The sequence below is a fragment of the Hyaena hyaena genome, unplaced genomic scaffold, assembly GCF_003009895.1.
Source record: "Hyaena hyaena isolate Hyena2069 unplaced genomic scaffold, ASM300989v1 scaffold_520, whole genome shotgun sequence".
NCBI lineage: Eukaryota > Metazoa > Chordata > Mammalia > Carnivora > Hyaenidae > Hyaena > Hyaena hyaena.
The window spans coordinates 724,245-738,385 of NW_024081152.1; the positions used below are offsets into that span (position 1 = coordinate 724,245).

The following is a 14,141-nucleotide window of genomic DNA, read 5'->3' on the forward strand; positions in this document are numbered from 1 at the left end:
AAGCACCAGAAATGTTTTAAATGACTGTATTTTAGAGCTTCTAGAATGTAACGTTTTGCTATTTCCCTTCCTTTTCAGGAACCTCTTTCCGGAGCTGTAAAAGACAAAGAGAAGAATCATGTCCATGATTGCACCTTTCTATGGTGGCAAGTCCATTCTCATTACTGGGGCCACAGGCTTCATGGGCAAAGTGTTGATGGAGAAGCTATTTCGCACCAGTCCCGACCTGAAAGTCATTTACATCCTTGTGAGGCCCAAGGCTGGCCAGACAACTCAGCAGAGGGTTTTCCAGATCCTAAACAGTAAGGTATGCCTTAGGGGAAGAGCCTGGGACAAGATGACTCACTACAGTGTTCCCTGACAGCCCGAGATTGCAAGTGGGGGCTGGGGTGCCTTGCCAGGTGGAGGAGAGGAGACAAGATGGCAGTCTTGTCTCATAGCAGCAGAGCCAACTGCTCAAAGAAATCTGTGGTATTTTCCTGTAGAAGAAGAAAGAGGGCATAGGCTCTGTCTATCTGCAGGTGAGCAGATACTCTATGTTCTGGAAATTACTAAGAATCAAAATGCTAAAATTCCTAAAGTGGACTCTCCAACCTCGATATCTGTCACTGTTCAGCAGAACCCTTTGCTACTTCTAGGTAGTTCCCCCTCCCCACCAATTTTTGGATAGTCCTATTCTATTCTATTCTATTCTATTCTATTCTATTCTATTCTATTCTATTCTACTCTACTCTACTCTACTCTACTCTACTCTACTCTACTCTACAGTATATACTCTACAGATATGGTTAGTAAGTAGCCATGTGGTAATACTTGACAGTTCTCCACACTGAGCAGGTTTATGTATTACATACTTTGTCTGCAGTAACTTGGTATTTGTATTATTCCATAGGTTCTTCTAAGGGGAAAACATGGAATATGAAATATTATAGGTGTAAATGAGCATTTGGGTATCAGACCCCCTCACTCCTTAAACAAAAGATTTTCCATGGGGAAAATAAATGATGTGCTTTATTTTATTTCTGGGCATTCAAACACTGAAAAGCTTCCACTACAAAAATCATGAATGCTGGCCTCAGAATATGAGGATGCATTTGCTGATTGGCTGTCAGGAAAGCTGTGTGCAGGGAAGGGACATTGCAGTCCTTATTACTGACTGTGACATATAAGGTATTATTGCTCATATTTATTTTGATACTAAAAACTCAAAAAGACAAACCTTAAGATTACATTTTTAAAATGTGAATAGACTCCTTTTGAACAAAAAAAAGAAACCCTTCCAGATTATATTTTATTTACTTACATTATGTGGCTGTTTAAATTCAAATTAATTATAACAATGAACTTTAAAATTCAGATTTTTTAATCACAGGAGCCATATTTCAGTGCTCAATAGCTACCTGTGCTTCTGGCTGCTTTATTGCACAGGTATAGAACATTTCTATAATCACAGAGAATTTTACACGGCATTAATTTAGATGATTAAGTGTCTTATATAAAAAGACCATACTGTGATTCAGATTTTCATGCTGCCCATCATTTTTATTAACTCTACACTTACGGAAGTGCTTGCTTATGTGTCACATGAATGCTAGGCGTTAAGGATATGAAGACAAAAATGACATGGCCAAGTGAAGTGATGGAGATAGTCGTGTAAAACATGATTACGATGCAATGAGTTCTCCAGAGAGAGGAGACCAAAGGGCAGTCTAAGCAGAAAGAACCACACTTGCAAATGGATAACTGGTATTTGAGATATTTGGATATTTGAAAACCTCTGGGTGACTTGCTTGGTCCCAAACAAGTGAGGTTTTTGGGTTTTTTTCTTAAATAGTTTATTGTCAAGTTGGTTTCCATATAATACCCAGTGCTCATCCCAACAAGTGCCCTCCTCCATGCCCATCACCCCCCTTCCCCTCTCCCCCACCTCCATCAGCTCTCAGTTTGTTCTCGGCATTCAAGAGTCTCTCATGATTTGCCTCCCTCCCTCTCCCCTACTATTTTTCCCCTTCTTCTCCCCCATGGTCCTCCGTTAAGTTCCTTCTAATCCACCTATTCTTGCAAACATATGGTATCTGCCCTTCTCTGTCTGCCTTATTTTGGTCAGCATAATACCCTCAAGTTCCATCCACGTTGCTACAAATGGCCAGATTTCATTCTTTCTCATTACCATGTAGTATTCCATTGTATAGATAAACCACATCTTCTTGATCCATTTGTCAGTTGATGGACACTTAGGCTCTTTCCACCAAACAAGTGAGTTTTTAAGAACTAGAAAAACAGGGTAGTTCAGGCCAGATTCTGAAAGACTACACACAATTGTATTAGTTAGGTCACTTTCAGTTGGAGAAAACTCGATTGAAACTGGCTTAGAAAAAAAAAGAAGATACATTGATTTTACAATGGGAAACTCCAGGACCACAGTCATGAGCAGTGGGCTAGAGCTCTGGCCACCTTGGTCTGTGAATCTCTCAGCTCTGCCAATTTTCTCTAGTTTTATCCCAGTTATGAATAAGATGGTTGTTATCATTGCAAGATTCATATGTATATAGGTGACAGCCTTTGGACCAAGAGAGGCTGGCTCTCCCTGAAGCTCTCCTTCAAGATTGATGAAACCTCTTTTCTGGAAAACCTCGTATTTACCCCTGTATCTTACCAGCCTGGGTTAGATTATATGTCTATTTCTAGACTAACCCCTGTGGCATGAGCTATGACAAGTACTGATTTATTCAGAAACTCAAGATCTACACTAACCGCTGAGCAGAGGGTAGTACACTTAGATCAGAAAGTCTTCCCTTGGGGCCGGGGTGAGCCCATCTTCCCAGATGTAGCACAGCAGCTACATGGAGAAGGGGGAACATCTGAATGATGATTCCAATACTTATCAAGACCCAGAAGAATGGATGTTAGGAAGCAAGCATGCTGAGAAGAGCAATGTCTCAGGAGTCACCTGGACCTGAGTTGGTGTCCTCTCCCCGCCAAGCAGTGTGCCTTTACATAACTGAGCCTCAGTTTCAAATGGGGATACTAATGGCTATTTTTCTTCCACACTGTTATGAGATATCAGTGAGCTAATACAGGAAAGACACTTAGAATGGTGCCTGGACCATGGTAAGAGCTCAGCAAATATTGGTTTTTAATATTGCTATTCAAATATGGAACCTTGAGCTTTATCTTTTAGGGGATGGCACTCCAGTTGAAGGCTTTTTTTTTTTTGTCTTCTGAAAGCTAGATGATTCCCCTACTATTTTAAAAAATGGTAATAAAATAGCACTCAGCTGACGAAGATGGGAAATTAATTGTAGGATCTCTGATTGTGATGAGTTTAGTTGAGTAATTGCAACAGAAATCATACCGACTTTGCCCCTTGTGGAAGAAATCTGCCTAGTCATGGAATAGAGAATCAGCAAAATGCATTTGGACATAGAATACCTAAATGTGTTAGACAAAATATGTTTTTATAAAATAATCTTAGTGCATCACTGAGTTAGAGAAAAAGCAAGAGCAGAGGCAACCATGAAAAATTAGCCACCTGAGAATTCTGAATAATCTTGGGGAGGATCTTGAATTGGGACTGTAATCAATCATAACTCAATTAAGGTGAAGAGACACCAAACCTGACCTGTGGGTTAAAAAGGTGAAGCAGAATTTCTTTTTGGGTTTTGTTAATGTAAGGCATAAAATCAGCTTTTGACTTTGACTAATCCAAAACATACCCATCAACTGGTCATCTCCAATGCAGAGATAACTAAACAGGAGCTTAATTGTAACTTAAAACCAAGAAAAAACCAACCAGCAGTCAATTGCTGAATCCCAGAGTGCTTAGAACTCTCCATTTCTAGTATCATAGATGCCTTCTAGTTGCAATTTTTAAACTTGTTCTCCATATTTTTCAAGATAGTCCCAATAGTATCAGGTCCAGCATACAAAGTTAGCTTTCTGTAAACAATCAGACTCGCATACCCGCCCTTTGCTAAGACTTTCTTCACACAGTCTCCTAAATTCAACCTCAGAATGAAAGTATTTTTCTTTTTCTAATTAAAATTTTGTCCTCTCCCTAAAGGAGACTTTGCTGTTATAAAGTAAAACTAGTAAAGATATGTATAAATAAGTGTTTTAAAAGGAAACAATTAGTGTAGCATCAAAATGCTCAAGAGATTGAAATATGGAAAAGTCTTCTTTAGTTTCTGGCTATTTCTGGTTTTGTAGCAAAGGCATTCATTATTCTTTCATAAATCTTTGATGTATGTGGTCCGATAGAAGCATGTAGAATGGACAGATCTTGGGCTTCTACCTAAAAGAAGAAAAATGTAGTTTAACATTTTTGCAGCATCATATTTTAAAAGTGAGAATATTCCAAATGAATTCTGATTTTTCTCTATTTGGCTAGAATTTGGGGGGAGGGGGGAAGGTGCAAGTTGGTTATTCCAAATACGTGGGCTGCCACAATCAACTTTCCTGAAGATAGTTATGCTTCAGGGAACACACCCATAAACCTTTGATTTCCTAATAATTCTGTCTGCTTTTATGCTCTCCTAATGTCAGATACAGTGAGAGTGAAAGAGTCTTCGGTTTGGCAGATAATACACGATTTTCTCAAGTGTATTGGGCTAGCCAAAACCAATAACGCAATTATTACCTGTCAGAGACTGGCTCCAGCCAGGGTCCAGGGATCCCTGAAGGATGGATGGTGTTGGCGAGAGAGGGATGAGATAGGCCCAAGAGTCTTTCTGGTCACCAGGCAGGGATCTCTGCTCTGACTGGGGCTCAACTTTATTTTATAATTAACTGTTTGGGGGACGGCACAGAAGTGGCATTTGCCTTAGACAATGATTTCTGAAAACAAACTTCTTTGATATGTAAGAACTTCTCAGAACATAGATTTGTAGAAGACTTCTGCATAACCTTTATCAATAGTGATTGAGATAGGTGATTTAGATGCTTAGCCTATGGGGAAGGGAGGTATCTTTAGCATACAAGACAATGTTTTTAGCATAAATAAGGTGAAGTTACTTTGTGAGCAGAGGTCAAACAGGTCTTTCAGGAAACACCTCTCCTCCCATAATCACAAAAGAAGTTCCTCAATAGGTTCCTTCACAGGGAGCCATCAGCATATTCAAGACCAAAATAAGTCACTCCAAATACTGATCACAAATGCCTTGTTGGGGGGTGGGGTGGGGAACTCCAAGCAGAAACAATTGGGTGGGAGTGGATATCTGCCCTTAACTCTAAATTAGGCTCTTAGTCTCAGGGCCAGACTCAATTGTAACTTGTGTTCTTAGCCCCCTTTATTATATAAGTTTTGGATCTCCAAGGCCCATAGGAAGAGACTTTTAACAATCATCCACAATGTTTTCATCTGAAGTCTCTTTGGAAAAGGCAGGAATATGCTTTTCCTTTTGAGCAATCTGTGTGGGGAACATCAGTCTGATCTGGAATATTGTGAGGCCTGGTCAATACCAACAGGCTTATATCCAACATGAGCCAGTAGTAGCAGAAGGAGATACCAGTTTCATTTCTCATGGCAGGAGCTGTGCAAACGCTACCATTTTCTCTCTGCGACTGTCATCCAGCGAGGCCAGTGCGGCTCCCAGCAATTACCCCAATTTTTCCCTCTAAATTTTAGGTCTAAGACCTATCCATTGTCATTACTCTCATGTGGTATCACTGTCCACTTGGTACGTAATCGACCAAATTTGTTGAATGATCAAGTTTAATGCATTCTAGTTTTTCAGTGGTCTTGTTGCAGGATTCTCGCTCAGAGAGTCGTGACACTGAGACTTTTCTTTCCAGGAAGCAACTTTATTCTGCCGGCACCGCTCAGTTGGGTTCGTACCCAAAAGAACTGAGCGGCCCACATCATATGGCATAGGTTTTTTTATACATTTTTTATTTCTTTGTCTCCCATATATGGTAATATACATAAACATGCAGTCTGATTAAGTTGTTTCAGTTTACAAGAACATGGGGGATGTAGGCAGCTGGACTCATATCTAGGTGACCTTGAAGTCTTCTCTTCTCTCTTCATTTTTTTTCTTTCTCCTTAGGGAGGGGTTCCTACCACAGTCTTGTCTGACTCCAGGCCAAATTTTACTTCTCTTGTGTGGCCACTCTTCCTTCTAGGTTTTACTCAGAAGAACTTTACTGTTTGGGTTAGTGTTTCTCCTGATAGGCCTCTGATTCTGCAAATATTTATTAAATATCATCCACAAATCAAGACCCAGTTTCTATTCTGTCACTTAACATTATTTTGACCTAAACAAGGTGATTGAAATGCTGTCATACCTTATTCCTTTTTTTTTTTAATATTTTTATTTATTTCTAGGAGAGAGAGAGACAGCAGGGGAGGGTCAGAGAGAGAGGGAGACACAGAATCTGAAACAGGCTCCAGGCTCCAAGCTGGCAGTCAGCACAGAGCCTGACGCAGGGCTCAAACCCATGAACCACGAGATCATGACCTAAGCGAAAGTCAGATGCTTAACCGACTAAGCCACCCAGACGCCCCTGTCATACCTTATTCCTAAGTAGGGCCTGGTATTATTTTTAAGCAATATTTCTCTTCATTCACACATAGCAATGTATGAATTCTAACCCATCTCAAAGTACAACAGTAATCTTAAAGGTAGGTTAAGGTATGTTATGTCATATCAGGTAAGTTAGGCTTAGAAGTATGTCTTTTAAAATTTTTTTTTTATTTTAGAGAAAGAGAACATGAGTAGAGGAGGGAGGGAGGGGGAGAGAGAGAGAGAGAGAAAGAGAGAGAGAGAGAGAGAGAGATTGAATCTTGAGTAGGCTCCATGCATAGTATGGAGCCCCACACAGGGCTCACTCCCATGACCTTGAGTTAATGACCCAAGCTGAAATCAAGAGCTGGATGTTCAAATGACTGAGCCACTCAGGTGACCCTGGAAATATTTCTTTAAGACATAATAAACTTAAATGTTATCAGTTTGCCTTTGAATCCAGCCATGTCCCCAGGAAACACAGTCAAGGGAACATCTGTTGTATCTATCAAAACTCATGCATCTAATACATTTCTTTCCTTTCATTGTATGGACAGCTACCCTCTCACTTCCTGGTTCCGTGCTTTCAGAAGGAGACAATTAAGTGGGAGATGCTTTGGAAAAAAGGTTGTTTTTAATCCTTTGGCCACATGGAAGTGGGGCTCAAGAATCAGATCAGGTTTTTTTATATATAACTAAGTGTCTGAAGTATTTTCAGAGCACTTAAGGGAACATATCAATAGAGGGAAAGATATCTGAATTAATGGCAGATTCTCGATGACTTTCTCACAAAGATAATTAAGCTGGCACTCTAAGAAAACAATCAGAGACACATGAATATTGTACCTATATATTATTGTAGTATAAATTATAGTAGTGAAAACTAGAATCAATCTGAATGTTCCACAGTAGAGGAATGATAATATAAGCAATAATACATACATTTGTTACACTAGTATGTAGGCATTCAAGCTCATATTTTATAAACTATTTAATGACATGAGAAAACACTTCTAATATAGTGAGTGCAAAAAAAAATGATGCATAACCATATTCACTATCACCTCAACTAATATCCTTAAATGTTGGTAGGATCTTGAATTAATTTTATTTTTTGGCATTTCCAACTTTTTAAATTACAATTATCGTGAGCATGTTTACTTTTATAAGAAGGAAAAAAGCACCTCTTTCATAGTGAACAAATAAGAGCGGTAACATTTTCCTAAAGTTTTGCAAATACAATAACAATGAACATGCTTCACATTTATAGTGGAGGAAAAAACAGCCACGTTTTAAAAAAATAAATAGACAAGGCCGCAAGGCAATCATGAATTTCCAGAACTAGGTCATCAGATATAAGTTCAGTTGATTGTGAGTATTGAAATGGTTTAACAAAATTAAATAATTGGATTTGATTTGTATTAGAAATATGATCCCAGATTATTATTTTTTTAATCTTCTAGTTTCTTTCATAAAATCTGAGCAAGTTCTAAGGAAAATAAGCCAGATTTCATGCGCTGAATTGTGAATATACTTGTCACAGACCCATGCTGTTCAACTCATGGGTCCCCAGGGCTCCCAGGCTGGCCACTGAGTCTCTTATTTGTGAAAAATGTACTCATTTCATTATGACCCAGCCAGCTTTTCATTGTAGCAAAAACAATTTTGGAGAAATTGCTATTTTATCTATTTTGCTGTCTTGAATATGGCTTTGCTTCACAAGACATGGCTTTCCCCCACTACAACAGATAATAAGTTGCCAATAACTCATTCAGTTGTCCAATTTCAAGAAATGTGAGTGTTTTCAGGTGCTTTAGTGCCTTAAAGATGTGTTCCTTTCTATAGCAATCATGTCCCACTTATACCAATTTAGGATGTTGGTTGTAATCTATTCCTAATAACTGTTTAAGAAAAAACATCAAGGAGGCAATGTCCATATTTGACAAAACCCCAGGTAGTTGAATTATATTGAGTGAGGTAGTTAATTAAGAGTGATCGAGAGGTTAGTATCTAAAAAAGGTCTTTTTGAGAGAATCCTTAAAAAGACTGGGCTTCTCCTATTAAACTATAGTAATCAAATAAGGGAAGGATTGCTATGAACTTATGCTGGGTTTTAATTAATCATCTGAGAAGACCAGGCAATATTCAAGGTTTCTAGGGCGGGACTATCTTGTACAATGTCACTAGGAAGTGGATTTTTAAATTTTTTTAACGTTTTATTTATTTCTGAGAGAGAGAGAGAGAGAGAGACAGGGTAAGCAGAGGAGGGTCAGAGAGAGAGGGAGACACAGAATCCAAAACAGGCTCCAGGCTCTGAGCTGGCTGTCAGCACAGAGCCCGACACGGGGCTCAAACCCATGAACCATGAGATCATGACCTAAGCCAAAGTCGGATGCTTAACCGACTGAGCCACCCAGGTGCCCCGGAAGTGGATTTTTAAACAAAGAGCTTGGCAGCTTGCACTAGATACTTCAAGTCAACTTCTCTGGAAAAATGTGAATTATTCAATAAGCCCTTATTTGCCCTGGAGATAAATCAACCCTGAAATACCCTGGAGAGCTGTGGTTAATGAACCATGCAAGGTCACACACTGAGCTCTCAGTTCACAGAACTAACCAGGTTTAAGGCAACGGAAGACAGTAACATTTTATGAAATAGTAATTGACTCCTTTCATAAACTATCACTGTTTGGTAGTTTCTAGAAGACATTAGAGAAATTAATCGTTGAGAGCAAAAATAGTGCATTTAAACAAGTTAACTTTGAACCAACTAACACCTGCAAAGGAAAAGTCAACGATCTGACATTGTTGAATATTAAGAAACGCTCAACAGAAATGTTCATTCCATTTTACGCAAAAGTTTCTTGTTAATTTTCAAAGACTTTTTCATAATGTTTTCATGCTTGGTTCAAGGCTACCCTGTGTAAGATCTGCTTGTTCTCAACTTTCAAAAGTGAATTTCTGATTGGCATTAATGATTCTGTTAAATCTCTATATAAGGCAAAGACAATTGGAAACAGAAGTATGTATTTTAAATTCCCAAAGCCAGTTTTGTTCCATTACTGTATTTTATTCCTCCTGAGAAACCATCCCACAAAAAGCAAGAGGCTTCTATGAACTTAGGACAATTAGAAAGAATATAATCTTGCCAGGAATTTAAATTTCCCATGTTTAACAAATACACAATTTTAAAAGAGTGTAACTGGCCTTCAGTTTGACAGTTATTCAACTCAGATTAGTTGAAGCATGTTAAGTCAGCCCCCTGTGGGTCATTTCCTTTCTTTTAAGAAAAAAAAAAAAATAAAAAAATTGATTTAGTCCTGGGGATATAATAACAGTCCCAGAAACAGAAGCAATTTATTTTCTCAATCTCTTATTTCCTTTTACAATACAATTTACTAGGTAATTCAATCACTGGCATGATTTCACACATCCAACTTTTTTGCTTCTTTTTCAATTTCTTCCAGTGATATCAGGTCTCTTTCTTAAAAGCTTCAAATTGCCCATACTCATTTCACTCAAAAAGCCATCAAGCCACAAGATTCAACTTGACGCTGGAATACATTCCATTTGCAGACATATCTGGATCACATGGTATAATCAGAAACCTTTCGATGACCCAACAAATACCAATGCTTGTGCGCGCGCGCACACACACACACACACACACACACACACACACACAGATGTCTGATTAGCAGCTTTTGAAACCTGACTATTGTTGTAGAGGTGGAAAAGGAGTTTTCTTATTATCACGAAGCTAAGTAGCAGACACTGTGCTAGGCATCTGACTTTCCTGACCCTCTCTAACCCTCACCCAACTCTGTGGTATGCTTTCTTGCTACGTCGCAGATGACAGACTAATCCAAGAAAGTTGTCACCTATCTAAGGAAATGCCGAGGAAGTGACAAAGAATTTAAACACTGCTCTCTTACTTCTAAAGCTCACATTTTCCCCACCGCATTGCCTTGCCTCCTGGAGAAGTAGCGTCCTCCAAGCCCTGATTGTCTTGCAGCAAGTGCTGCTCTCCGGGCGGTCTGTTTCCCAGTGACGACGACCACGTCAGTAGGAAGGTACGACCATGGCCACCTGGGGATTAGCATCATCACTTTTCCGGTCCATTAGCATGGACAATGCAGAAATGGCACCAATTCTGCTAACGAGTGGTTTTAAGATCAGCACTTGGGGGGCTCAGTCAGTTAATCATTTCACTTTTGGTTTTGGGTCAGGTCATGATCTCACGGTTCATGAATTCAAGCCCTGCACTGTCAGTGCGGAGCCTGCTTGCGGTTCTCTCTCCCTCTCTCTCTGCCCCTCCACTACTCACTCACTCGGTCTGTCTCTCAAAATAAACTTAAAAAAAAAAAGGAACTCAGTGAAAATGACCTTGGGGGCATAAAACATAACAAGATGATGGACTAACCACTGTGTCATCTTTGGTGTTTATTATACATTTTATGCAAAGTGAACTAAAAATATGTAATGCAGAATTGCTTTTAAGAATAGCAGAATATATATTGAATCATTAGTTCTCTGAGAACACAGAATGACATGGTTGAGCAATTAGCATTTTAGATAAGTATGCAGATGTAAACAATGAGGCCCCAAGAGGTGAGTAACTTGCCTCAGTCGCACAGCTAATAAATGGGAGAAGTAGGGTTCAAACCCAGGCCTTCTTGACTTCAAAGAGCCTGAGATCTTTCTAGTACCCTCGTGGCTCTCATCTCCAGTGTATGTCAGACTCGCTGGAGAGTTTGTTCAAAGTATAGGCGCCCCAGCTTCAACTCAGAACTGAGTTAGAATCTCCAGGTTCAAGACATCCAGGGTTTTGTTTTTTGTTTTTTTTTCCAAACAACTTTCTGGTTAAGCCAGCTGCATGCCAAAGTTCAGTAACCACACTGCTGTACCATACTGCTTTGTGGTCCTATAGCAATGGTCCTCACTGAGGCAATAAACACTTCTAGGTTAATCCTTTATATCTTAGGAGAGTTACTCACGAACTAGCAAAATAACATTTTGTAAATTTTCATTATAGCTTCTGCCTTAGTTTACTTTCATTTATTTGTGTTTAACTGTTCTCAACTGAGATCATATCCTTTCTTGATAAGTCTTTCTTGTTCAAGAGCTGCCTTGCAGAATCTGTTGCTTTGCTCTTACTCAGCATTCCAAGATTTCTCCCATTAATGTTGCACGCTCTCTTCTGCATTAGGACACCTGTGTTCCACAGAGATTGCCCTTTAGGTTAAGGGACCTTAGCTTTTTTCCCCAAATAAAAATATTAGGCAAATTTTGATGGGCTACTCGAACTAAATAACATAGCTATATCTGAAAAGAGGGACTCAGTATATTGAATAAAGATCAAAGACGCTCATGATTATTAAATATTCCCCCAGGAAATAGCAACTGAACCCCCTGTGGATACCTCCAAAGTCAGATCATGTGGATAACAAAGTTGATTGTAGAAATTCAAGTTCAGCACCTCTACATTGTTTCAAAAACATAATATAAATGCCATGCCCCCCACCCCTTGTCCAATTCCTGCTTCTAATAAAAACAGAGTCGCAGTGTCTGGCTACAGAAGTCCTACCCAAGGAGATTATTGAATCCAGAAAATGGTTCTTTTTGGTCTCCTTTCTGCTGAATTGTCTTATTTCACATTTGCAAAGTTTCTCTTGCCTCTGGGCTGTCAGTAACTATTGCCATAAATTTGTGTTCGAAACAGATTAAGAGAGAGAAACACTTGTCTGTGTAACATCGAATCAATAGAGCACATTTCCAAGAAAAACGTGTAGCTTTGTTACCAGTTTGAAGTGGTCAGATCGCCTCTCAGCTCTGATCATCCAGTGACCACAGAAGAGTGTCCTGCCTCTGTCAAGAACAGGATTTCAGAAAATGGAAACACAGCAGTCCTCTGCTTGAGTTTTCATATATGGCAGGTAATTACTTGCCTTTACCTTCTCAGTCCTATGCCATTAAATTAAAATGGCATATACATATATATATATATATATATATGAGAAGGAATATGATAAACACTTAGGATCTGAAATAATTATATGAAGTTCCTTATTGGTGGATCTTCAGTGAAATTTTTGAAGTTATATTTCTTTTCTTCACTCATTTTTTTCCATCTATTTTTTTTTCTTACCTTTAATGAATGTCTCACAGCGGTAAAGGAAACTTCCAGAAGACCTGGTATCTACCTAGGACCCATTTGCAACATTTCCTCTGTCCTCCAGTTTTGTCAATATTACAAAAGCAAAGGTCCTGCGCTGAGCCTTTGCAGCCCCCGTTTGCAGTCAATGCAGAGGACTGAAGGGAACACTTTGTTTCTTCTGCTTGTGGTAGATATCCTCTGCCTTTCATCCCACCAGCATGCAAAAGAGCCGGTAACCAAAGGATCTCAGGAATCGGGCTCCCCCTCGAGATTCTGTTACTGTTCTTACAGTAATTCATTTCAATTTAACAGGCAACACTTGAGTCTTTTCAGTGAACTGAGTGCTGTCAAGCATAATGAAATAAACAAGAATCAAGGAATTTACCAACCAGAGGGGGACATTTAAGCCCCTGACTTTAAAAATGGACACAAATTTTCAAAAGTAATTTTTCACCAAGTATGGTATCTGGACATCAAGACCCGTTGGTGGAGCTGGTTAAGAAATACAGCTCCCTGGGTTACATGCCAACCCGATTGAGTCAGGATCTCTGACGGTGGAATAAGGAAGTCATTCTTAATTGGTGCCTAGATTTTTCTTGTGCCTACACAGTGTGAAAACCACTGATGCCTCGTAACTGCTCTGGACAGTTATAAAGGAAGATGAGTCATACACCATTGTTCACCTGCATTTATCCATGTTAACCTCCAGCTAAACTTACCCTGGGATCAGTTAAAATCAGCCAGAGGGCTTGAAGTGAAATGCAGACTCCTGGTGTGCCCCAGTCGTTTCTTATTTAGTGGGCGTGGGATGGGCTCCAGAAATACACATTTTTAATATGTATCTTGGTGATTCCAGTGCAGTTCACCTGGTGGGTAACACTGTGAAAAACACTGACCTGTTGGATGGCGGTTGGCTGTAATGTCAGCACTCTATTTAAAAAGTATTGCTTTGTTAGAGGTTGTAGCAAAATAGTGAGATTCCAGATGAGGCCAGTTGTATTATTAGGCCTGGATATTGCAAAATGTGACCCTCACTTAGCACTGTGGTTTGAATTGATGCAGCCAATTCACTGGTTTATTCCAATTGGCCGTGAAACATCCCATCTGGGTCAGAAAACTTAGACATTTTAAAAAATAAATTACACTGCGTTCACTCAGATATGCCCTCTCATAAATGTAAATTAATAAATAGAATATAGATTGGAACACTATTTCCTGAAATGGTGATTATCTCCTAAAATAATAATGCAGGGGGACCTGGGTAGTTCAGTTGGTTGAGCAACCAACTTCAGCTCAGGTCATGATCTCACGGTTCATGGGTTTGGGCCCCGTATCGGGTTCTGTGCTGACAGCTCAGCCTAGAAGCTGCTTTGGAATCTGTGTCTCCTTCTCTCTCTGCCTCTGGCCTGTTCGTGCGCTGTCTCTCTCTGTCTCTCAATAATAAATAAATGTAAAAAAATTATTGTAAAAAATAATGTGGTA

At 39.4% G+C, this 14,141-nt stretch overlaps 1 protein-coding gene across 2 annotated transcripts in view; it reads left to right on the forward strand.

Moving 5' to 3' along the window:
• Nucleotides 1–14,141, forward strand: part of FAR2 (fatty acyl-CoA reductase 2) — a 154,078-nt gene that overhangs the window by 110,673 nt on the left and 29,264 nt on the right. For both annotated transcript variants that reach the window (XM_039255265.1, XM_039255266.1), the window contains exon 2: nucleotides 79–307. In XM_039255265.1, the coding sequence (XP_039111196.1) occupies nucleotides 119–307 (189 nt within the window). In that variant the 5' untranslated portion in view covers nucleotides 79–118. The remainder of the gene's footprint in view (nucleotides 1–78; nucleotides 308–14,141) is intronic.